The sequence below is a fragment of the Cricetulus griseus genome, chromosome 4, assembly GCF_003668045.3.
Source record: "Cricetulus griseus strain 17A/GY chromosome 4, alternate assembly CriGri-PICRH-1.0, whole genome shotgun sequence".
NCBI classification, from domain to species: Eukaryota; Metazoa; Chordata; class Mammalia; order Rodentia; family Cricetidae; genus Cricetulus; species Cricetulus griseus.
In genome coordinates this window covers 139,541,351-139,567,220 of record NC_048597.1, presented here as the reverse complement: position 1 = coordinate 139,567,220, position 25,870 = coordinate 139,541,351, and the positions used below count along the sequence as shown (strand labels likewise).

Sequence of the window (25,870 nt, the reverse complement as noted above, 5' to 3'; positions counted from 1 at the left end):
GATGCAAAGCACTAAGCATTCTACACACAGCATGATACTCCTCACCGTAACAAGTTCTGTAAGGGACTGTAAGGCCTGCTTCCGCACAGATACAGCAGGGTCTCGACAGTGGTCCTGCAGGATCAACAGGTCCTTCTCCATGCTCAAGATGTCACAGTGTTTCAAAATACTCACTAACACCTGGAAGGCACAACATGAAGTAGTGACTACAGGGCACAAACGCAGAAAGAGTAAATATAGACAAAGAAATACTTCAAGTTCATAGTTTTAAACGTTTGAGGGGTCAAGGATCAACCCTATAGTATTTTATCTTTTGAAAGGACTCTCTTGGATAGTGGTGGTGCACGCCTTTAATCCCAGCACTTGGGAGGCAAAGGCAGGCAGAGTTCTGAGTTTGAAACCAGCCTGGACTACAGAATTTCAGGACAGTCAGGGCTGGACAGCAAAACCCTGTCCTCAAAACAGCAACAACAACAACAAAACAACAACAAAAAAGGAAAGGAAAGAAAAAAGAAAGAAGGTTCTCTAAGAAAACTGAACATCATAACCAATTTCACTAACTTAATGAAATCCATCTACGGTCTCCTAGTTCCAACAAATACATATAATAAGTTATTTTTTTATACAGTTGTGTAGCCCTAGCTGAGTTGGAACTTACTACGTAGATCAGGTTGGCCTCAAACTCAAGCTTTAATTCCAATACCTGCCTCTACTTCCTGAGAGCATGTATCACCATTCTCCCTAACAGCTGTGTGCCTTCAAGAGCCACCAAGTAAATCTGAAAGCTTAGAAATCAGCAAATTCTTTTAGCTCTCCTATAGCTTATAAATGGCAGAAACCATCGTGGCATTTCCGAGCTTTCCTGCATCAAGTGTGTTTAAGGAGGAAGGGTCCCACCTGGAGTGCAGACTTCCTGACGTTGATCTTTTCATCCCTGATTCTTTTTCTCAGCATCGCCATGAAGCATCTCTCTGTTGACAACACCAAAGAATCACAGTCTTGAGAAAGACGAGAAACACCTAAGGTGTCACAAAACTAAGGAGACAAGACTAGCTAGAGACTCACTAGTTACTTAAGTTCTAAGAAAGGAAAGCATCACAAAGTCTTGAAAAAGAAGAAAATCTCATTACCAGGCATTCACTAAAAAAAGGATTAACTTTAGAATATCTAGGAATTTGATTTTAAATCCTGGCTTCTACCACTAAATGATTTTAAAGATTCATTTTAATTCTTATTTATATAATATATAAATACTATGTATTTAGGGAGTGTGTAGGGGTGGTTGTGGAGGTCAGAAGATGGTATCAGATCCCTGGGAGCAAGAGTCGAAAGCAGCTGTGGGCTGTCTGAAGGGTGCTGGGAACTGAATTACACACACACACACACACACACACACACACACACACACACACACACACACACACGTGCGCGCGCACACGCGCAAATATCAATAAAGTTTTTTTTAAATAAACAAAAGCAAGACATGTACTATAAATAACATGTTTAAAAAAAGCTATACTTTATAAAATATAACAAAAGAGTGGCACTATTTTACCTTTTTGTATACACTGATATTTGGCTTAGTAAAAGCCTGCTGGACTGTTACCTGTTACAGTATGGGATCTCTGGGAAATGTCAATTTACTCTTGTAAGAAGATCAAGGTATGGAGAGTAAATGATTCCTTGATAATAATATGAGCACAGTTTCACATCAAAGACCCATGAAAGAGACTCAGCAACCCCTCAGAGGTCCCCAAGCCAAAGATGGAAACTGCTTAGATATATAAGAAATCACCTCAAAAATAGAACAGAAAACAAAGAAAATTCAATGAAGCCCAAGTAATATTTTGGAAATATCCACAAAATTAACAGAGCTTAGCAAGCTTTAGTTAAACTGACCAAGAAAATAGTATTCACATTGTTAAAAGAAGGTATGCAACATTATGACATTACTATCAGTTTTACAGAAGAAAAAAAAGAGCACAAAGGGATATAGGAGCAACTTTATGCTAACAGATAAATGACATGAACAAATGTTTAGAAGATTGACATTCAAAGATAAGTGAACAAAAGAAAGAAAATGATTACATCTAAAAACAAACTTAACTGCTCATAAAGGAATATCACACCATCCACATAAAAGCCAAAGACTAGATGGTTTTACTACGAATTCTACCAAATGGTAACATAAAAATGAGTGAGTCTCCTTCACAAACTTGATCAAAAATTGAAGAGAAGAATATATTTCCCCCCTCATAATACTGCACTATCATTGACAGCAAAACAGACATCCCAACCCTTAAGACTACAGACACCAACATTCTCAGAGCAACACTAGCAATTTGAAGTAAGCAAGATTTAAAAAAGGATTGTATTATGTCTGCTACTTATCTCAGGAATTCAATGTTGATTCTAATGTGAAATATCAATGAATGGAAATACCATAGCATCAGAAGAGGAAAACTATGAGATCACCTCAATAGAAGAAGAAAAGTATTTGCAATATCCAGGATTGAAAACATTCAGCAAATTTGGAACAGAAGTAAACTTCCTCCCAAAGATGTAAGCTATCCTGAAAAAGCTCACAGCTGATATCACACTCAACAGTGAATACCAAAAGCTCTTCCTAATACAAGACTTTCCATCTCTATTTAATGTAGTGACATCTTGCCTTGCCAGTGAACTTGTAGCGGTGGCCACACCCTTTGGGCATGGTTTCATTGCAGACATGACCCATTATAAGAGGGGTGGCAGGGCTGGCTCACGCTCTTTTGGGTTGTGCTCTCCTGGGTTGCGGAGCATTGGAAAAGCAGAGACTGCATCTTCTGGGGCAGGAAGACGTGGTGGTTATTTACTCTTACCCGTGTAAGTGTTTTCTTAAATACCTATTTATCATTTATCTTGGGTCTGGTGGATTCATTTAAACCTCACCTTCAATTCAGCATTGCACTAGAGAGTCTGGCTATAGCAACTACATAAGAAAAATAAACAAAAAGCATTTGGGTGGCTGGGCAGTGATGATATACGCCTTTAATCCCAGCATTCGGGAGGCAGAGGAAGGTGGATCTCTGTTAGTTTGAGGCCAGCTTGGTCTACTGAGTGAGTTCTAGGACAACCTCCAAAGCTACAGAGGAACCCTGTCTTGAAGAACCAAAAAAAAAAAAAAAAAAAAAGAACCAAAAATAATAATAATAAAAAACCCTCTAGGTGGAAAGGAACAAGTAAATTATCTCTATTTGTAGGAGACTTAACCTTCTATACAGAAAATTTCAAGAATTCCACAAAATAAAACAAAAGTAAAGCAAAACAAAAACTATTGGTTTGAGTTTAGTCAATGTCTTAGTCAGGGTTTCTATTGCTGTGAAGACACCATGACCACAGCAACTCTTATAAAGGAAAGCATTTAATTGGGGCTGGCTTACAGTGTCAGAGGTTTAGTTCCTTATCTTTACAGTGGGGAGCATGACTACACCCTGGCAAATCAGATCATTATAACCAGAATAGCTAGATTCAGAATCAAGAGAGTAAGTGCTTTATGACTTCTAAGCCAAGATAAATGGCTTTGAGAATTAGGAAAGAATCAAATATTAGGAAAATGACAAATGATATGAATTACTATATACCTTCCAATAACAACCTTGAATGTGGTCTTAATCCTTTAATTAAAACACATAGGCTGGGCTGGGCAGTGGTGGAATACACACTTTAATCCCAGCACTCGGGAGGCAAAGGAAGGCAGATCTCTGATTTTGAGGCCAGCCTGGTCTACAGAGAAAGTTCCAGGACAGCTAGAAACAACCAAAACAAAATCAAAAAACAAAACCCGCCACTGGCTGTCTGGCTTAAAAAAAAAAACCAAAAACCAAAAAACCAACTGTTTGCTGCTTGTAAGAAATATTCCTTGGGTGGTTGAGCAGTAGTGTCAGCACACCTTTAGTCCCAGCAATGGGAAGCAGAGGCAGGTGAATCTATGTGAGTTCAAGACCAGTCTGGTCTACAAGAGCTAGTTCCAGGACAGCCTCCAAAGCCACAGAGAAACCCTGTCTCGAAAATAAAAAACAACAAAAACAAAAAAACAAAAACAAAAACAAAAAAAAAAAAGAAAGAAAAAGAAAAGAAATATTCCTGGTCCTTCATGCCACTGGGGCCATACTGACTAGGGTGGCCTGTGCTGCCACTAGGCCCATGGTTATGTCGAAGCCAGAGCTGTTGCTGAGGGCCATATCTGGTTCTGTGTTCTTGCTGCAGCTAGGGTCTTCGATGATATCCATGGCCCACGTTACCGCAAAGGGTCATAGGAACCAAGCTGGTGGGAGAGCTGACTCTGCCCCTTGCCTGAGGAGGTGGGTGGGTGGGGGTGTCAGTGGCACAGACCAACCACCTCAGCTACCACCCAGAGCCACATCCTGGGCCTTGGATTGGCCAACTCTAATTATCTATCCCATCTATGATCTGCTGGAGTGAGTGAATGACTAGTTCGGAGGAACAATAACCACAGGATAGCCATGGAGTTTCAGGGAGGGACCAGTGATGATGGTGGGCTAGAGGCCTTGAAACAGACCAATGACTCATTGCAATGAACATTTTGTGGATGGGGCAGATTGGGCAAGAGGGTATACTGTACTTCCCAATGCCACTAGGATGAAGGGTGTTGGAAAGATGGAGAAGCAAGGTGTTTTTTTGGTTGTTGTTGTTTTTAAGATTTTGGGGGTGGATTTCTTTTGGGGGGATGCTGCAGGGGTGAGGGGCTGATATGGAAGGACTGGGAGGTGAGCAGGATTGGGGTATATGATGTGAAATTCCCAAAGAATCAACAAAAAATTATGTTAAAAAGAAGGAATATTCCTTGTCAGCAAATACATTTAAAGACTAAAGTAAAAGGCAGAAAATGATATTCCAAGCAAATGAAACCTGGAAACAAGCAGAAGTTAGCAGTATTAATATCATATAGGGTAGACTTCAAGCCATAATTAGTCAGAAGAGATAAAACATATTGGTAAAATAAAGAATTGGTAAAATAAAAAATAAATATCAAAGCCAGGTGGTGGTGGTACATGCCTTTGATCCCACAACTTGGGAGTCAGAGGCAGGTCAATCTCTGAGTTTCAGGCCAGCTGATCTATAAAGTGAGTTCTAGGATAGCCAGGGATATACAGAGAAACCTGCCTATAAATAAATAAATAAATAAACAAACAAACAAACAAACACATAAAGACAAAATAATAAAGAATATATCAAAAAGATGATACCATGAACAAATATATACCAAAAGCCAGTGTATTCAATTTCATAACAATAAACACTTCTGATGTAAAGGGACAGATAGGTTCTCACAGTGAAATAGCAGGTGACTTTAACATCCATCAACTTTACACAAATTGGATATGATGGTGGACTCCTGTGCCTCCAGCACTAGGGAGGTGGAAGATTTAGGAACAGGTCATCCTTGGCTAGAAGAGATTCTACTCTGTCTCAAAAATACAAACAGAACCACCAGTTCTGGCAAGGATGCAAGTGAAGCACAATCCTGATACCCTGCCAGTAGAAATGACTTTCTTGTCTGGGTATGGTGGTGCAGGCCTTCAAACCAGTGCTCAGGAGGCAAAGGCAGGAAAGGCTGAGGGATACATAGTGAGACCCTGCCTCAAATATATCCATAATAATAAGCAGTTCTTAATAAAATAAAAACAACTGTCATATGACTCAACTATATCACATTTATATTGGTTTTTCACTAAAAGAAATGTAGCTCAGTATACAACAGATATACCTAATACCTTCATGCCTACTCTGGCATTATTCACAATGCCGAAGTCACAGATTGACTTCAGTGTCTACAAAGATAGAGCATGTGATACACACATAGGTAGAGTTCTATTCAACAACACAGAAGAACACAATGATATCACCTTCTGAGAAATGCATGAAGCCAGAGGTCATGTCATTAGAAATAAGCAGACTTGGAAGGATAATACCACAGTTTTTCTCTCACGTGTGAGATCAAATGGGGTGTATTTGGGAAGAGGCAGCAAGAGGGTGTGGGAGAGAGCAAATGTGGGTACCTCCAGACTGTTCTCTTTCATCACCACCATCAGTGTTGATTTGTGTCATGTGCCAATTTCCACTGGAAGACACTATTAAAAAAAAAAAGATTAAGGTAAAAAAATCTGTTATATTTTCAATAGCACAAGCACTGCATGTAACTCAAGTGGTGAAATGGCTAAAACAAACCTCAGTTTTGAGGAAGAAAAACATTAGGATAGTGAGTATGGAAGCAGGAGTCATTCTAACAGTCAGCACTTTTTTTTTTTTTTAAAGAGTCAATTGAGTATTTGAAAAATACTGATGCTTACCTACTGAGGTTCTCTGTAAAGTATCAGAACAACTCTGTATTCCTGAAACCAAAGCACCTAAAAGTAATCAGACAGATAAAAGAGTATAAGTCCCACATAAGCATACACAGAGCCAAAGTCACAGCAGATACTTTTGGAACTGCTGACAACTTTCTTTTGTTTCAGAAAGGAATTTTAAATGTAACAGGCTTCCCTTCTTAAAAAAAAGGGATTTGAAGTGGAGATAAGCTCAAGTTGTAGGACACATGCTTAATTGTGTGAGGTCCTAGGATTGATCCTACACACAGTACTTTAACAACAAATGATAAAGTTGGTTATGAGGATTAATTAAAACACACACACACACACACACACACACACACACACACACACACACACACACACACACGGCTTATCAAAGAATGATACACTTGCAGTTTATTTTTCGATTTATTTTTTTCTTTCTTGGTCATCCATAGTGGGTCTTGACCCATGGCCTCATATGTACTAGGCGAGGGAACACAGAGTTATGCCTCTAGCCTCTCCCACTCACTGCTAATGAAGATCTCCAATATACTCTCTGATGTGCTGCTAGCAGACGACTCCAGACAATGTGCAAAGCTGGACAGTGCTTTGCTTCGAACAGTAGGTGCCTTGTCTAAGCAACGATCAAATATAATTTCTTGTACGAAGAATTTATGCTTTAGAAACTTCTGGTGCTCCAATAATACAGTGTCATCCACTTCTCTTTCAGGCAGCTCTAAGAGAGCTAAAGCAACATCAAGAGTGAATACCCGGTGTGGAATCTGCCAAGGCAAAATCAGAGGCATCCATCAGTAGAAAGAAGAACCAAACAAAGATCTCTTTTGCATTCAGACCCAGTGCTCAAGGCCAGGACCCAAGCTTTTTTTCTACAACCCATCTCCTACCTTAGAACTCCGTGAATATTTGTGAAGCCAGGCAATGAATGTAGCATATTCCTCAGAGGGAAGCTTATTAAGCAGCTGGACCAGGGACTGTGCTGCACAAGTCCGATACTCTGCTTTATCTACCACCTGGAACACATAAAAGAAAGCTGACAGTCCATCCACTTGTAGGATGACTCAAGCTCATGTTGTAGCTGAAAATTAGCAAGTGTGATTGGCTCAATGATCTTTAAACACCAGATAAATGACTAACACATTTTATGTTTTATACCCCATTGAAAATTAAAATATAAACCCCTGCAGAAAAACAGTTTCAGAGACTATGCACCTTTACAGTAGATACAATTCAAATTAAGAATTGTTTGCTTAAACAGTGCCATAAATTTATGAAATATCAGTAAAAATGTGAGAATGGAAGCTAGTGAGACGGCTCAGCAATTGAGAGTGCTTACTGCTCTTGCCAAGGATCTGGGTTCGGTACTCAGCACCCACATAGTGGCTCCTAACAGTCTGTAACAGGGGATCTGGTACTCTTTGGCCTCCATGAGCACCAGGGACACACATGTGCACACACATACATATAGGCAAAACATACATACACATAAAAAACTTTTAAGAATTAAATGAGATCAGATAATTGACATTAGTTTGTTTTTCAGATAGTAAATATTTTATGTTCTTTTAAAAGTTCTTATCTTTTCTAGAGAAATACACTGAAATATTATAATGAAAGAATATGATGGAATTTGCTTCAGAAGAGAAAAATCTGCGCATGTACATTCAGGATATACCAACCAAAACTGATGAATTATGGGAATGTGCTGATCCAAACAATTCTCCCTGTACCTGTATGTGTCTATCATTTTTTAAAATAAAAACGTTGGAACTTTTTTTTTTAAGCTGGGTATGCTAAAGGTGCCTGCCTTTCATCTCTGTACTCAAGAGACTAAGAGAGGTCTTGATTCAAGCCTAACTTCAGCATATAAGAAAACCCTGCCCAAGACCACCCACAAACAAACAAACAAACAAACAAACAAACGAAACACAAGAAAAAAAAACACATTGTTTAAGAGAGAATCTATTATTAAGAAGCTACCTTTGGTAATACTCAAGAACACAGAGGCACTTATCTTTGTATGTGTAATACTTACATACTGTAACTACTAAAGCACACAGTACCTTGGCACAGATATGCTGCAGTAAAGTACCAAGGACTGGGAATATGCTTTCTTGTAGTTCATCCACAAGCGAGCTATTTCAAATAAAAACACAAATCCAGTTACAACGTTATCTATGATGACAACCCAGCAGTCACTTCTTAACTCTATGCTCAAAAACCAATATTTGTATATTTTAGAACCTCAAATATTAAAAAAGGCCTAACTATTGGGGTCTGCAACATGGCTCAGCAGGTAAAGGCATTTGGCCCACAAGTTTGGCAACTGGTTTGATCCCCAGAACCCATTTAACATTTGAAGGTTTTAAGACAGAACTGACTCCACAAAGCTGTTTTCTGACTTACACATGTGCTTGTAGCATAGGCCTGAGTGCACGTCAGCCCACAAATGAGCATGTGTGCACAGTCGCACAATACTAATGACTAAAAATTATAAAAACAAACTATCCCTTTTTTACTTGTTTCAATAAAATAAAGAATAAGGATACATTGCAACAGATTAGAAAAACATGCTTCCTATGCAGTTCCATAAAGAGTTATCACTGAGAAGTTGTGTCATTTAGAGAAAGACAAAACTTCAATCTTCATGGGCTCTTTTAACTGTAATAATTTTCATAGTAAGATGTTAAATACATCACTTTAGGATAAATATATCACTATTTATCCTAAATAAATTATTATAGAATAGTAATATGTTTATCACTTGTGTCAGTTCAGTGAAGTGCTACTAGTTTAATGCATTCTCTCGATTTACTCTTTGACTTGTACCATTACGTAAACATTCAACTTGGAACAAGGTCTCTCTGTGTAACCCTGGCTGTCCTGCAACTCACAGTGTGGACTAGGATGGCCTTGAACGTAGAGATCCTACTCCCTCTACCTCCCTAGTACTGAAATTAAAGGCATGTGCCATAAACTCTTAAGGGAAAAACAATGTATAACTGGTGTTTTTAATCTTTTGGCTCTTTGTGCTCTTTTGGGGGACCTTCCACCCAGCTCCCAAGTAAATTACACACAGAGGCTTATTATTACTTATGAACATCCGGTCTTAGCTTGGCTTGTTTCTAGCCAGCTTTTCTTACCTTAAATTAACACGGCTACCTTTTTTTGTGTGTGTGTTTTTTAATCTCTCTCGTCTGTATTTCTTACTTTTATTCTTGCTGGCTGGCTGGCTGGCTGGCTGGCTGGCTGGCAGGCTGGCCCCTGATGTCCTCCTCTCCTTATCCTCTTCTTGCTTCTTCCTTGTTTCTCCTACTTATACTCTCTGCCTGCCAGGCCCACCTATCCTTTCTCCTGGCTCCCTATTGGCCCTTCAGCTCTTTATTAGGACCACCAGGTGTTTTAGTCCAAGCATAGTAACACAGCTTCACAGAGTTAAACAAATGCAGCATAAACAAAAGTCACACACCTTAAAATAATATTCTATCACAGCAATGTTTCTATTTAACACATCCGAAATATTTAATGTTTCAAAAATTCTCACCCTGATAAATTTAATTTTCCAACTCTTAAAAAAAAATTCTTATTCATGAAGCTAGTTAGTGAGTTGCCTCAGTGGGTAAAGGCAATTTCTAATAAAGCTTGGTGACCTGAATTCAACCACATGGGGGAAGGAGAGAACCAATTCTCCTAACCTGTCCTCTGACCTCCTTATGTGTGCTGAGGCACGCGCGCGCGCGCGCGCGCGCACACACACACACACACACACACACACACACACACACACACACGGAAGAAGAAGAAAAAAATATCATAGCCAGGCAGTGGTGGTTCACATCTGCAAACCAGCACTCAGGAGGCTGTGGCAGGAGGTCTACACAGTGAGTTCTAATACAGTCAAGGTAGCAGTGAGATCCTGTCTCAAAACACCAAATCAAACAAACTAACCCTATCAAGAGGCATTTGCTCAGTGACAAGATAATAACATTCAATGCCAACATCTCCAAACCAGATCAAACCACAGTATAAAGAAGCCTGAAGCATGAAGACACTAGCCTGCACACATTCACTTTACACTGCATGCTAGATACTGAGTGATGGAGGACTGGTAAGTGGAAGACATAGCAAACATACCTTTCCCCAATAAAATCAAGAGGGGACTTTTAAAGGAGCTAAGCAATTCATGGCAGAAAATGTAGACTACCAATCACTATAAGAAATTAAAAGCAATTTACTTACTTTCATCCTTCAGCAAGTACTTTCTGTTGTAGAGGATGAAATAGAAAAGTGAGAACAAAGAAAAATGTTCAAGAAACAGAAATGCTAGTAGAGAGAAAAGTGGAAGAGGAGGCAGACTTTCTGTTCTGGAGAGGTGAACACCTAAGCAGACAATGACAGAAAAGGGCCACTGTCCTCCCAGCTGACTGTACAATTGATGGAATCAAGCTAGAGGCAGACTCTGGTTCAAGAGCTATAGATTCACTATGTCCTAAACTATGACCCAACACAGAAGCCGTCAAATGGGCGCAGGAGACAGACTGGCTATGATGTGCTTAATTTTGACCCACAAAATCACCACTGGGTCTGACACCCCAATGCCTCAAGTGCCAGATACTCTGGTTAGTGCAGGGCCCAGACTATCAAGGAAGAGTGATAAAAACCAGGAATTCAAGATGCATGCACTTTACCTGATAAATTGGACTGCCTGGTTTCTACAGTTGATGACTTGTGAGGTTATCGCAAGGGGGGTACAACGGGACCTCTCCCCTACTTCTAACATCAATATTACATTTAGCATTTGATGGAAAATAGAACCAATAACCTAGAAGAGAAAATAACATTTGACTTAAAAGTATGACAGAGAATCCAGTGGCATCAAAGATTTTGCTGCTGAAAACTGGAGGTATCATATAAAACCCCTTTGTTTTATTTCAGATACTTGGTAATAATTCATGGAGCCACCAAGTACATTGGATACCTACTAGGTAATGAAGGCTAGATAGCAAACAGAAATAGTGACATTTTATTATATAAACAATATCAAGTCCTGAAATGATACAGTAAGTCAAAATGGTATCACAGCTAGTTGCCCCTTAGCCACAGAGCATACTGCCAAGACACTTCCCCAGTGACTTCTGAAAATGTGGCCAGTACCAATCCTGTATCAGCTTTCCTACATAGACATAACTACAGTACAACTTAATTCATAAACTCACATTAAAACTGGATAGGCATGCAGCTTGCCTGTAATGCTAGCAGTCAGGTGGACACAAGGGAGCCCCAGGACAAGCTGCTAGGTCAATTAACCACAATACAGATCAACAAGAATGAGATGAAGAAGAATTAAAAAATAAAACATGTAACAATACATTAAAAGAAAAGATATATGTTCTTTCCCTGAAAATATGACCAGATTTCACTTCATTTAGCCATAAATAATTTCAGCTAACTAAAGACAAAAGGATTATCAAATATCTTTGCATTATGTGGTTTGTCTACTTTTGATTCAACTAGGAAATTAGAATACACATCTCCCCTACCTTATTTCCTTCTCCATGGACTGGGGAGCACAGCAAATACAATCCATAATAGGCCAGCTCTGATATGTGTTTTACTCCATTGAGGTTCCTAAAGAAAATGGAAGAGCCTTGGCTAATAGATTCAATTATAGTAGGAATATTTAACCTCCTGTTAAGCCTTCTCTATTCATTTGTTTATTTTATTTTTGGATGCAGTGTCCCTGGGTGTGTTGGGCAGCCCAGGCTGCCCCCAACTCCTTTACTCAAATTACTGAAGGGCCTCAACCTCCCAAGCAGCAGGTACATGTGTACCACATGAGTATTTTCCATAAGCCAAATGTAAAGGAATAAATCCTGCTTATATACTAATTAAGAGTAAAATAGCACTTTAGTCCTGAAACAAATCATTACATCAACATGTTGCAATATTAAGGGCTCACCTGGCTTGTGAAACAAGAAATTTATGAGGAATTGGCTCAAAATTAGTTAATGCAACAAACACCTGGAAGACAAGTACCGAAGAAAGGTGTGAGTTTCTTCAATTCAGTAAACACTAGCTATAACCACATTTTTTGCAATTAAGCCCAAGTCTTGGGAACTTTTACTTACCTCTATACAAGTTTGTATAGACTGTGGCTTTTCTTTAAGGGAAAACTTGGGCAGAAGCCTTAAAAAATTTTTTAGAAGATTAAATATGACATTTCGTATTTGAAAAAGGTCTCGGGCAGAAAAATAAATCTCCTCTTCTTCCTCCTCCTCCTCTCCTGAAAATTCATCCACCTGGATCATGGAAAATGTACAAATGACTGTGATGTTGCCTCACGTGCTGGTCCCATGGTTTCCATTTGCCCAAATGAAGTCAATGCCAGTCATAGCTGGGGTCATCAGATGGTCTGACTCTGCCTAGGTTCCTATGTTGTTCTAGGTTTCCAAGGTCACAGTGGTCTGCACTAAACTGTGTATGACAGTCCCCTGCATCCATGCATGCGTGCGTGCATGTGTACGTGCATGAGGGATCTTGTGACTGCGCATTGACAGCCTGTAGCCCTGGTAGTGCTGGAACTCACTATGTAGACAAAGCTTGTCTGTGCAACACTACGCCCAGCTTGGAAACATCTTCTTATCTTACCTGATTATCCTCCTTCCTGGGTGGTTTTCCTCTTTTTCTGCCCCTCCTATGATTATACTTAGAACTCCTGGGGTGTTCCTTTTTTCTTTTTTGACTCAAGTTAGATTCTTGAGGCCAGCTCTTCTTCAGAATCTGAATACATTTGTCAAACATCACTGGGTGGAATACTTGATTGACTACGCTGCCTAGTCACAAGAATAGAAAATATACAGGTTAGGTTCGTTTTTTTTTTTTTTAAGACAGGACCTTGCTGACTTGAAATCCATAAACCTCCTGCCTCATCCTTTAGAATGCTGGGATTACAGGCATGCAACTCCATTAGCTTAAGCAAGTTAGGTTTATTGGGGAAGATGGATTAGCATAAAAATATGTGCTGTGTAAGTGTAAGGACCAGAGTTCAGATAGTAGCCTGCCTGTAATTCTCCATGAAGACAGACAGGGGATCCTTAGGACAAGCTGCTAACTGGACTAACCAAAATTGATGAGCAACTGTGAGCTCTGGGGTCAGAGATAGCCCATCTTAACAGAGTGAGGATCTATCAGGGAAGTCATATGAAGTACAGAGGCTTCATTCACATGTGTACACATTTGTCACAAACACACACACACACACACACACACACACACACGCGATGCATTAACAACAGATGCAAAGTTGAAGAAGCAAGAGATGGAATTTCCACCTGACTCTGAGGAAACAGTGAGCTTTCAGTAAAAATGTGCCATTTTCAGCTTTAGCTTTAGAACAGACCAATAATGCTGATGAAGCAGGAATAAATAACAAGATTCCCAGATCTGGTTTTGACAGATAAATTCATTTTACACTTGTCTCCCACTAAAAACACTGTAAAATTGGACAAAGACATCTAACATAATCAATATAAAAAGGGGGCAGATAAAACCTGAAATTGCCCTAATTTTGTCTCTGTAGGTCATTTCTGGATCTCAGCAGAGAAGTGGTAAATCCATGCAGATGCTAGCCTTACAAAGTAGAGGAATCAGAGTCAGAAAGGCAAGGCAGCTGGGACCTATGAAGAAGGGCAGCTACATAAAAAAAAGCTACAAGATTCTGTGCAGGCCGAGCATCACTGTGCACGTGTGCAATAAAAACTCCATCATGGTGAGTGAACAACTATTAGAACAAAAAAAAAGAAGAAAAATGATTTTTACACTTCCCATGGGGCTGACACATTTGTGTTCTACACAGCCAGAGTACAAAGACCTTTAAAATACTCAAAGCACTGAGAGGGGAAACATACTTTAACAACAATAGTCATAACAATTAAAAAAAAAAAGAGTATAATACTGACATAAAGTCAGGCATGTAGATCAATAGAACAAAATCAAAGACCACATGAGTACACATAGCTTTAGCCATTTAATATTTGACACAGAGGCCAAGAACATAAATTGGAAAAAAGAAAGTATCTTCAACAATTTGTGCTGGGTAAATTGGATGTTCACATGTAGAAGAATGAAATTAGACCCATATTTATCGCCTTGCATAAAAACTAACTTCAAATGGGTCAAAGATCTAAATCTGAAACCGGAAACATTGTAACTGCTAGAAGAAAACATAGGGATTAATGTTGGTATTACCCTACCTGATAACAGCTATCAGAAAGGACTTTCTGAATAGGACTCCATTTGCCCAAGAAATGAGCCAACAACTGACAAGTAGAACTTTATTTAAAGAACTCAAAATACAAAGAATCCCCCCCAAAAGGGGGATGGGTGGGAGAAAAAGCAACCACTTCAAAAAATAGGACCCGGACCTGAACAGAAAATTCTCAAATGAAAAATAGCTAAGAAATATCCCCCAAAATGTTCATAGTGCCTAACAATTAGAGGAATGCAAATCATAACCACTCTGAGATTTCATCTTACCTCAGTCAGAATGGCAAAGACCATCATCAACAATAAAAACAAAAGCAGGAGCCTATGTAGGCAAAAGGGAACCCTCACTCAATTTTGATGGAACTGCAAACTGGTAGAGCCACTATGGAAATCAGTATGAGGAACTGTCAGCTAGCTGAAAATACATGTACCATATGACCCAGCTATAACCCTTCCTAGCATATGCCTGAAGGACTCAATATCCTACTCCATATTTATTTGCTGAGCTATGTTCATTGCTGTTCTACTCATAATAACTCAGAAATGGAAACAACCTAAATGTTCTTCAAATGATGAATGGATAATGAAAATGTAGTATAGTTACACTGTGGAGTATTATTCAGCAGTAAAGAAAAATGAAATCATGAAATTTGCAGGTTAACTAGAAAAGATCATATTAGTGATAAGCCAAACCCCAAGAAACAAATGTTGCATGTTTTTCTCTTATCAGAAGCTCTTAGCTCCAAATCTTCAGACATGAATTCAGAGCCTGAATTGTCAGAGTGGGGGAATAAGGGAGCTATAGAGAGGGGGAAGAGCAGGACACAGTGATCTGATCAGGGAAATGGGAAAAAGGAGGAGGCTCTAACTAGTGAGGAGAGCAGTAGATAAATACATAAGGAGGATAAAAAATAAAGATATCTGAAAAAGTAACGAGGGATCATACCACCAAATCTGATGATACTAGAAAAGTCAAGTCCCTTACATAAAATTTTGAATAATCAGAAACTTTTGTTTCTCTTTGAAGATGGCTATTTGCATATAAACTACACACATGTTCCTGTGTACTTCAAATCACCTCTAGATATCCAACACAGGGTAAACACTATGAACTGCTCTGCTGTATGGGTTAGGAACTAAGACAAAAACCTGTACATGTTCAATACAGACCCAATCATTACAGGCTTAAGAACATACACAGTATCAACAAATGTAACAGCTTCTTTTCAAGTATTTTTTCCATCCAGTTGGTTGTAAACAGATGTGGAACCTATAAACACAGACAGCCAGACATATACATACCTGGTATTTCTAGTAGCAAAAAATAGAGCCCAGCAGCATGAAGGCCATATTCTCGATTCTGTGCACTGGCACCTTTTTTATGTGCTTCCTGGACAAAGTGGCAGAATAAGGCCACCAGTGTATTAATGGAAATATTATTCTCAACGAAGAAAGTCCAGATGCTCTGGGAGGAGAGTGCAAATCACAAAAGCCAGTAATTAGATGAATTGGAAGAAAGCTCACTGATGCTTACAAGGACCTAGCCTCTCAAGAGAAATAAGGAGTGTAACTACAGTTCAGTGCCTGCTTAACATGCAAAGTCTTGGGTTGGAGCTTTACTAACACAACACACACACACACACACACACACCCATACCCATGTGCATGTACGAGCATATACACAGTCTAACTTCTCATTATAAATGTCTGCCATCTCCAAAGAGAGGGAAACAAAAACTAAGGTGTTCTGGTAGACTCTGAAACACCACCACAGGTCTTTGTGTTACTGTTTGTTCCCCAGCTGCTGATGCCATACTGTGAGGCTGTGGAAGCCTGAGGAGGTAGGGACTGGCTGGCAGAAGTAGGTCACTAGTGGCAGGTTTTGAAGATTACAGCCCAGCTGTGGTTTGTAGCCATCTCTGCTTTACAGTCCATAATGATGAGAGAAGTACTCTAGATTGCTTTTTTGTTGCTTTGTAAATATCATGACCAAAAGCAACCTGTTGGGAGGAGAGTTTATTTTGTTTATACTTCCAGGTCACAATCCATCACTGAAGGAAATCAGGGCTGGAACATGAGTAGAAACTGAAGCAGAAATCTTGGAGGGATGTTGCTCACTAGCTAACTTTCTTCCCTTTGCTCAGCTAGCTTCTTATACAGCCCAGGGCTACCCTACGTAGTTAGGGTACTAGCCTCATGGGGCTGAGCCCTCCCACATAAATTAACAATCATGAAAATACCCCACAGACATGCTCACAGCATTGGTTCCCTCCTGAGTACATTACATGTATGTACAACCACAACAGGCCTTGGGCACCTTTAAAAATAACAAAGACTAACAAAATTCAGGAAACCAGACTATGTGTTTCTGCCTTCCTTCAAAAGATAGGCCAAAAAGCAGGGCACATGGCACATGCCTTTAATCCCGGCACTCTTGAGGCAGAGGCAGGTAGATCTCCCAGTTTGAGGCCAGCCTGGTCTACATAGTGAGTTCAAGCACAGCCAGAGATAATAGTGAGATCCCACCTCAAAAACAAACAAACCACAACCAAAAACAGTAACAAAAAAGACAGGGTAAGGGATAGGCAATGCTACAGAGTACCTATACCGCACAGCACAAACTGCTTCACAGACTAAACTGGGCATGGTGGCATGTTTATAATTTCCGTACTTGGGAGGCTAAAGCAGAAAGACCGAGTTTGAGGCCAGCCTGGAGTGCATAGCAAGACACGGCTGGAGATGAAGAGAAAGGGGGAGGAGAAATCCTTTTGTATGTTGTTGCTTTCCTTGACAGTTACACTCTATGCCAACTGCAGTGGGCACCTCCACTCTGACTGTATTGTCTAGTCACCAGAACTCTGCTTGTTGCATCACCTCAGTAGAATTGATCTCAGGGCTGCTGTCTACTCTGCAGGGCCTGCACTCCCATCACTGACTACTCCCCTGTGGCCTTATTCAATAACTCTCCACTTCTACTATGTCTTCTTTTTGTGCTAGATTTGTTTGTATTGTTTGTATTGATTGATTGTTTGTATTATGTTTGTCTTAGGTCTACTCACACCTTGATCTGGAATTTTGCTCTTACCTTTTGGCCTTCCGACCTGTATTTCTAACTACAAGCTATACCTTTCAAGATCTTCAAATATAATCCCCCCATGGTTAAAATCCTCCTCCTAGTTTTGTTGTTGTACTAGGGTTTTACTGACAGTCCTGGGGACTGAGCCTAAGGCCTCATGCATGCTGGGCACGAATTGTGCTACGCTTATACCTAATTTGGCAATTTAAGCCATGCCTTAGATACATGGCAAAGAAGTTCTAAAACCTCTATTAATTCTACCTAAAACAATTTCCTGTTTTTAGCCTTCCTTACCAATTTCCACAACTAAACTCCAGACCACACCATCAGCACTCAGTACAAAGTACTCCCAGGGGATCTCCTGGTGCAGTTTTCCCCACTGTAGTCTGTCTATGGGCAAGAACATTTGTTCTAAACAGATCTGTTCAAACCATGAGTTAATATGTACATGCTACTTAAAACAGAACCTCATACACAATCATGCCTTATTACATTTACCAAGCTCCACAAGTAAAGCCCACTTATGCTGGCTAGTTTTATGTTACCTTGACACAAGCTAGAGTCACTTGGGAAGAGGGAACTTCAACTGAAAAACTGTCCATAACAGACTGGCCTTTAGGCAAGCCTATGGGGCATTTTCTTGATTGATGATTCATGTTGGAGGGACCAGTTCATTGGGGACTGTGCCATCCCTAGTCTCCTTGTCCTATTGCTATAAGGTAGGCTGAGCCACCAAGGAGCAAGCCAGTAAGCAACACTCCTCCACGGCTTCTGCTCCAGGTTCCCGCTCTGACTTTCCTTAGTGATAGACTGTTTGCTATCCCAAAGTATAAGATGCAATAAACCCTTCCCTCCCAAATTGCTTTTGGTCATGGTGCTTTATCACAGTAAAAGAGACCTAATTAAGATACCATTTAAAATTACCTGTAATCTTTTCTCAGTCTAACTTACTGTCCCATGTTTTAAAAATTCTAAATACCACTCATAACACACTGCCGTAATTCTCAACATTCCTTACATATTCCCACTATACCTCAACCCTAACCCTATCTTCTAAAGTACTCAATGGAATACTTAGTACTGCTCTAAAGGAATGTTTAACTAGATGATTTATTCTTGAGCAGTCCTATCTGGGTCTGGAACTGCAACTCACAGAGATCCACCTCCTCTACCTCCTAAACATTGGGATTAGAGCCATGCATTATCATGTTTGGCCTATTTTAAGACTTTGTTATTTTGTTTCTTAGCCTTTTGGGTTTTTCTTTTTCTCCCTTAAAAAAACTTCATTAAATTACATCATTTATTTGCTTAGTGTTTGTGCGTGTGTGTGTGTGTGTGTGTGTGTGTGTGTGTGTGTGTGTGTGTGTGTGTGAAACACACATGCACGGAGGCTGAAGGACAACTACAGGAGTTGGTTTTCTCTATCACATGGGTCCTGAGAATCAAACTCAGTTTGTTAGGCATGTTAGCCAGCACCTTCACCCACTGAACACAGAGGATCCAGCCCTCTTACTGGCCCTTTTGGTGCTTGAGACAGGATCTTCTCTATAATCCAGGCTGAACTTAAATTTGCAGCAACCGTCAATCCTTGCCTCATCCTCTCAAGTACTAGGATTATAGATGTGCGCCACTATGACTGCTTCTTAATTTTTTTTTTTTTTTCCTTTGGTTTTTCCAGACAGGGTTTCTCTGTGGCTTTGGAGGCTGTCCTGGAAGTAGCTCTTGTAGACCAGGCTGGTCTTGAACTCACAGAGATCCGCCTGCCTCTGCCTCCCGAGTGCTGGGATTAAAAGCGTTCGCCACCAACGCCCGGCTTTAATTTTTTTTTTTTTTTAAAGACAGGGTTTTACTATGTAGTTCTGGTTGTTCTGGAACTCACTATGTAGATCAGGCTGGCCTCAAACTCACAGAGATCCGCCTGCTTCTGCCTCCTGAGTACTAGGACTAAAGGTGTACACCACCACGCCCAGCTGAACTTTCTACAAACAAGTCAATGATCTCAATACAACAAACACAGAAGGCTGGAGAGACACCTTAGTAGGCACAGCACTTGGCTCACAAAGCATGAGGGCCTGATTTGGACTCCAGATAGCAGAGACAGGCAGATCCCTGATGATCGCTGGTCAGCTACTTGGCAAACTCCCAAGCTAGTGAGAGACCACTATCTCAAAGAAAAAGGCAGAAGGTACCTGAGAAGCAAGACTAAGGGTGTCCTCTGACACCTGTGACATCTGCCAGCACACAAGGCAGAACACAGTGTCAAGGCCGTGTGTAAACCACCTAACTACTTACTGCTTTAATACAAGCTTTCTTAAAGCTAAGGCCTGTCTGGATGGTTATTTTACTTCCTGTGGCCTTTTCACTTGGTCTGTCTGGTTCTCTTCCTTTCTGTTTCAACTTTAAACTGCTATTGTGAAAAGGTGGTCATGTCTTGAAAACAAAAATCACAACTAGAACCTTAAACCTTTTGAAGCAAAGCTACTAGGACACTCCAATGAACAAAGCATAGTCTTCACATTACTCTTACTCCAAGAAAATTAATTTTAAACTGTAATAACTCTCATCCTCTGTAACACATAAAAATGGGTTGCTTGATTTATTTATTTATCTTTTTACCTCTAAAGATCCATTTTCTTCAGTTGCAAAGGGGAAAAGGCTTCCATAGAGCTTTGTGAATGCATCTACTCCAGTCTCTAGGATCTCTGCTTCTATGCTGGGATCCAAAGGCTCTGTCTCCGTGAAGTCCAGTTCCCACACTGAGTTCACCCATTCTTGAGAGAAAACGGAGTAAAATTAATAAATGCCCTCATGCAAGTAAAAACAATCACCTTTAGATGCCAGGTATATACTAGGAAAGTCACTATTTACATGTATGATTACAGTCATATAGGTATTATATGCACTAAAAGGAAAGCCATAAAGATTAAGAAAATCTTTTTAATGTAAGCATGGTGGTCGGGAGTAATCCAGGCACTTGGAAGTCTGATGCAGGGGGATTAGCACAAGATCAAAGTCTACCAGAGCCACACAGTAAGTTCTAGAACAAACAGAGCTGCTCAGCAAGACCCTGTCTCAAATATCCAAAAGGGCCTGGCATGGTGGCAAACACCTTTAATGCCAGCACTTGGAAGGCAGAGGCAGGCAGTGGATCTCAGTGAGTTCCAGGCCAGCCTGATCTACAAAGTGAGTTCCAGGACAGCCAGGGCTACACAGAGAAACCTTATCTTGAAAAACAAAACAAAATAACAAAAAGACCAAAAGGAAAATACAAAGAAAATCTTTTTAAAATCACAATGGAAACTGACCTATTAGGTTAATCATCTAAAAATATCAAAAAGAGGGCTTAAGAAATGGCTCAGTGGTTAAGAGCACTGGCTACTCTTGCAGAGGACCCAGGTTCTAGTCTCAGCACCTACATAGTGGTTCACAATCATTTGTAACTCTAGTCTCAGGGGATCTGACACCCTCTTCTGGCCTCTGTAGGCACCAGGCATGCATGTGGTACATAGACATACATGAAACAACATATTCATTCACATAAATAAAAAAAAACTAAAAATATCAAGAAGAAAACTTTTTTCTTTTTTTAGATGTACCAGTTTCAGAGAATAGCTCTTGAACAAACTTAGTGATCAAGTTTTCTTGTAGGTTCCACTCAGAAAAGACAAGCATCACTGAGTGCTTCAGCCACTTCTCTGAAAATCACATAAGCAAGTAAACAAACTCAAATAAAACATACTTATCATTTCACTGAGCCCTTGGACAATAAAGTCTTGTGTCAAAACAGAGAAACCACATTCCCGAAACATTTAAACTAAAAGAGGAAAGCGGCTCATACAAAAATACCCAGTGACTCCTGAGCACACCAATGAAAAGAATATGTGTGGAAGAGACAGCAACACAGCCTTCCACTGGAATTTCCCATCAGGCTTCTCAACCTAAACTCAACACAGTCTTCCCATGGCATTCCTCACTAGGCTTCTCAACCTAAACTCAAGTCATTTAGCCAGACTTTTCCCCACCCCATCTAAAATTGGGAGCAGATGAGTTTGTGGCTGTGTCAAATTATTAGTTTGGTATATCTTCAAATTAATATTCTTTGTAAGTTTAATTTAGGAGGAACTGAACAGAGCATGAATATAAAGTCGGAACAAGATATGAGAGGTCTCCCCTTCACTTCATGATTCTCAGTATCACATTACACTCCACAATTAGGAGGTCTCCTTAGAGTACCATCTGTCCATCTTTTGTAAATTGGAAGTTTCAGTAGCCCAAGTTCCTCTGCATAGAAGACCCAATGGGGATGAGAATGCAGCTCAGTCAGTGCTAAAGTCACAGCCATAAGCAAAATTGGATCCAAGTCCCATAAAACTGAAGACTATAAACATACCTCTCTGAGCACGCAAAAGTGTTTCAGTGTTCGTTGTAGGCACCACAGGAGAAAGTATGTTTCTCCCTGCCTCTGCTCTGCTCTGCTTGAGATATCTCAATACTGTCACAGATTCAGGTCAAATTTGGAAGGTGATGCTGGTGCTCATTTCAGAATCTTTTTAAAATTATCAGCATGAGTTAAGTTATGTCATTTCTAGTATTCTTGAGTCTCTCCTACTTCATCTCTAAGATTAACAGCACCTAACAATTACACAAAAAGTGTTTTGTTGTTGGTGTTGGTGGTTTTTAGGCTTTTTGTTTATTTTATTTTATTTTGTTTTGTTTTGAGGCAGGGCTACTCCTGGCTATCTTGGAACTCACTCTGCAGACCAAGCTGTCCTCGAATTCAGAGATCTACCTGCCTCTGCCTCCTGAGTGCTGGGATTAAAGGTGTGTGCCACCACTCAGCCCAAGAGAAGTGTTTTATTGGAAAAATTTGGGCTAGAAAACAGATAAAGCACCCCCTCAAAGGGGTGGTAATGCTGAATATGCACAATGCACATGACATACACATATGGAAAACTCATCCTTCTACAAATGAACATATACTAATAAAAATAAAACAAAAACCAAAAGGACTGGAAAGATGAGCTGCTTATCTAGAGGACCTAGCACCCACACAGCAGCTCACAGTTCTCTGTAACTCTAGCCTTAGGGATCCAGTACCTGCTTCTGGCCTTTGTGGGCAGCAGGCTTGCATTTGGTCCAGAGACATATGTGCAGGCAAAACACCTCTACACATAAAAATAAAAACGAAAAAAAGAAAAAATAATCTAGTGTAAGGTAGCCTAGTTCCTATAAATGACCCTGCTCCTATTTAATTTTAGACTGCCATCAAATCATTTAATTCCCTATCTAATCCAAATCACTCCTTATCTAATTTCTTAGCTGTCAAATGGAGACAACTCCTGTTTTACTGACTTAAGACTAAAGGAGAAATACCCCTCAACAAACATTTTAAGAAAATAGTTGATAAAGCCCTTTTAAGTTCTAGAGTATAAGACGAATACACACAATGATCAACATGCCACAATTGTGTAAAAAGTTTAGTATAGAAGAAGCCTACTGGGTTTTGAATCATAAAGTATGTTAACTTGACCACTAAGACACAGCTAATCTAGTCACCACTGGCACTACATAATTTTTGTGAAAGACCAAAAAATGTACTAGCTACAAATAAAACTCTCATTGAATAAACGACTATTTTTTTTATAACGCATGAGTGTCAACACAGTAATAGATACGTGTGTACAATGAAGAGTAAATAGGAACTATAACTGGTAGTAAGGGAAAGATGGCGGGAGGATGGCTTTCAACTGAACCTGAACATGGGAGTGCATGAGGGAAAGGAATGCAGAAAGACAGCGATCACAGTAATTCAGCACAGGGGCAAAGGAAATCTAAGGTGTTTGGAAATAGAACACTCACAATGTCGAGTCTGAGGTGAGAGAGTCAGAATCAGCATTAGCATTTGCTCATCAGTTGCTGCACACCAGTCACTACATTCCTCTGCACAAAAGTCCTGCTAGACATTATAAACTACATCTGACAGATGAGGAAACCCAGGCTTACCAAGGCTAAACAATGTGTCCAATGGTAGCTAAAACAACAACAAACTAACCTAAGTATCTCTGATGCCAAAGGTAACATGTTAGAAAAGCAGACAGAAGAGAAGTTCTGTTGCATGAGGACCAGCTCTGGGCCAAGTGTCAGTAGAGCCCTACTCCTACTTGCTCACCATGACAGCATCATGGGTAGCATCTCTCCATCTGTCACACTTGGCTACTGAAAGGGCCCCAAGTCGGGCAAGCAACCCCACTCCCTGCATACTTACTGTACACAGTGTATGCTCAGGGAGGGGTAACTACCCACACTTCGAATAAGATTAAAACTTTTTTACATGCACTACTTGATCATTAATGTCTTCAGCACAGTGTGGGCTCAGTTCTTACAGCCTTCCAGAGGCCCACAAGCTCTGAATTTGGCTTCCTGTCAATTTTTCCCCTAGGAATTCTCACTCGACACAGATCTTATACTTGCTTTTCAGTGAGCCAGATAGACCCTATCTTTTGTTTTCCCCCTTTTCATCCCTTCCTGAGGATTTCAGCACCTTTCATATCTGGTTTACATGTCACCAGTGTATATGCCAGGCTGTCATTAAGACCTACCACAGCCTCTCCTACCTCTAAAAGATCATGCCTTACTATGGGGCAGGCAAAGACAATGAAGTCCCACCCCAGGCCTGCCATCTCTGCTGTACACCTCGACACCCCCATGAACACAATGCCCACATGGCCCAAAGATCTGGGCATCATGCACTTCTCTAATACTCAGTTTCTTCAATAATTCCTTGTACTTTCTTTCATCTGCCAGTCCCCAGTACTTAGGGAGACTTGGGCCAGTGTCAGCCAAGTGTGCCCACCAGCTTTTATGAGCCAGTCTATCAGGAACTATTTCCTTTGTATTACCTCAGGTTATGCAGCCCTTGTCTCAAGGAGGGAGGAGCAATTATATTTCTTAGTTTCTATCCTTCAGGGCACTCAGGCTGATGCCATCTGTTTCATGTCCCATAGCCTCACAAGTCAGGCAATGAGTGGCTCCTTCATTTCTTACCATAGTCTTTACCAACTAAAGCAGTTTAGAGGTAGTGTATTCCCTAATTATCAGGTTCTTATGCTAGGCCATTATTAAGGCCTCAATTTTCATGCTGAATTATAGGTCACTCCTGCCTGGTTTCTTCTGCACTAAATATTAAACCAGAGGAAAATCTTTTATCACTTCTACCTTATTGTCTCCCTCCTCTTTGATTTTTTCTGCAGGTTCCAAGATTTTGATGCCAGGAAGGGCTCTCTATCACATATTTAATTTGTACCCTTTTTGTTATGTTTCACTGCTATCCGAAGCAACAAGCCCATACCTTCATCTCATTACCTTTCCCCACAGTTCCTGAATCAGAAGCTAATGTGGAGGGCAGCATCACTTGTTCTTTTTCCACTGTAATTCCCCTGGATGCAGTACTCTCTGTTCAGAGAGCAATGCTTCAATTGCAAGGACCAGAAAGCTATTGTTGCCTTAGCTGACCTGTAATCCAGTTTCATATATGCTGTTTTCAAACACTGCAATATATTCTCTAGTTCATTATCCATTTTCAGGGCACCCCCATCATTATAGCCTGCTTGTATGGCGAACTCCATCAAAAAATGCATTGCACTCCATGTCACAGAGCTGCGGTTCTCAACCCCATGGGGTGGGGGGAGTCAAACGACCCTTACACAGGGGTCACGTATCAGATATCCTGTATATCAGATATTTACCTTACAATTCATAACCGTAGCAAAATTACAGTTATTAAATAGCAACAAAATAATTTTATAGTTGTGGGTCACCACAATATGAGGAACTGTATTAAAGGGTCACAGCATTAGGAAGATTGAGAACCACTAACACAGAGGAAGTCCAGCCACTCTAGGGTTCCTTTCAAGCATACTTCCATGTTCAGCTTGGCCCAGGTACATATCTTATCACCAGATTCAAAGGGCACTAATAACCAAAGACAGGATTCCATCTAAGCCTAGCATGGTGAGCCAATGAGTTTGTTGACTGGAGTTACCTCCAGAAGCATAGGCGAGTCTCACTTAGGCAGCTGCATTACTTAAAAGCCCCACCATGGCACAAGTGAATGCTACATACAGCACTGCATTGCAACCCTCCTCCTGCATATCCT

At 40.3% G+C, this 25,870-nt stretch overlaps 1 protein-coding gene across 2 annotated transcripts in view; it reads right to left on the bottom strand.

The window, feature by feature from the left end:
- Ncapd3 (non-SMC condensin II complex subunit D3) overlaps positions 1-25,870 on the bottom strand; it is a 73,165-nt gene that overhangs the window by 45,669 nt on the left and 1,626 nt on the right. The window contains exons 3-16 of one of the 2 annotated variants that reach the window (XM_027411712.2): positions 20,332-20,486; positions 15,942-16,104; positions 13,023-13,207; positions 12,503-12,673; positions 12,334-12,395; positions 11,915-12,002; positions 11,063-11,196; positions 8,438-8,510; positions 7,262-7,387; positions 6,886-7,138; positions 6,354-6,410; positions 6,063-6,134; positions 898-971; positions 46-180 (exon numbers count right to left, since the gene is read on the bottom strand). In XM_027411712.2, the coding sequence (XP_027267513.1) occupies positions 46-180; positions 898-971; positions 6,063-6,134; positions 6,354-6,410; positions 6,886-7,138; positions 7,262-7,387; positions 8,438-8,510; positions 11,063-11,196; positions 11,915-12,002; positions 12,334-12,395; positions 12,503-12,673; positions 13,023-13,207; positions 15,942-16,104; positions 20,332-20,486 (1,748 nt within the window). The remainder of the gene's footprint in view (positions 1-45; positions 181-897; positions 972-6,062; positions 6,135-6,353; positions 6,411-6,885; positions 7,139-7,261; positions 7,388-8,437; positions 8,511-11,062; positions 11,197-11,914; positions 12,003-12,333; positions 12,396-12,502; positions 12,674-13,022; positions 13,208-15,941; positions 16,105-20,331; positions 20,487-25,870) is intronic. The other variant, XM_027411713.2, reaches the window with a different exon arrangement.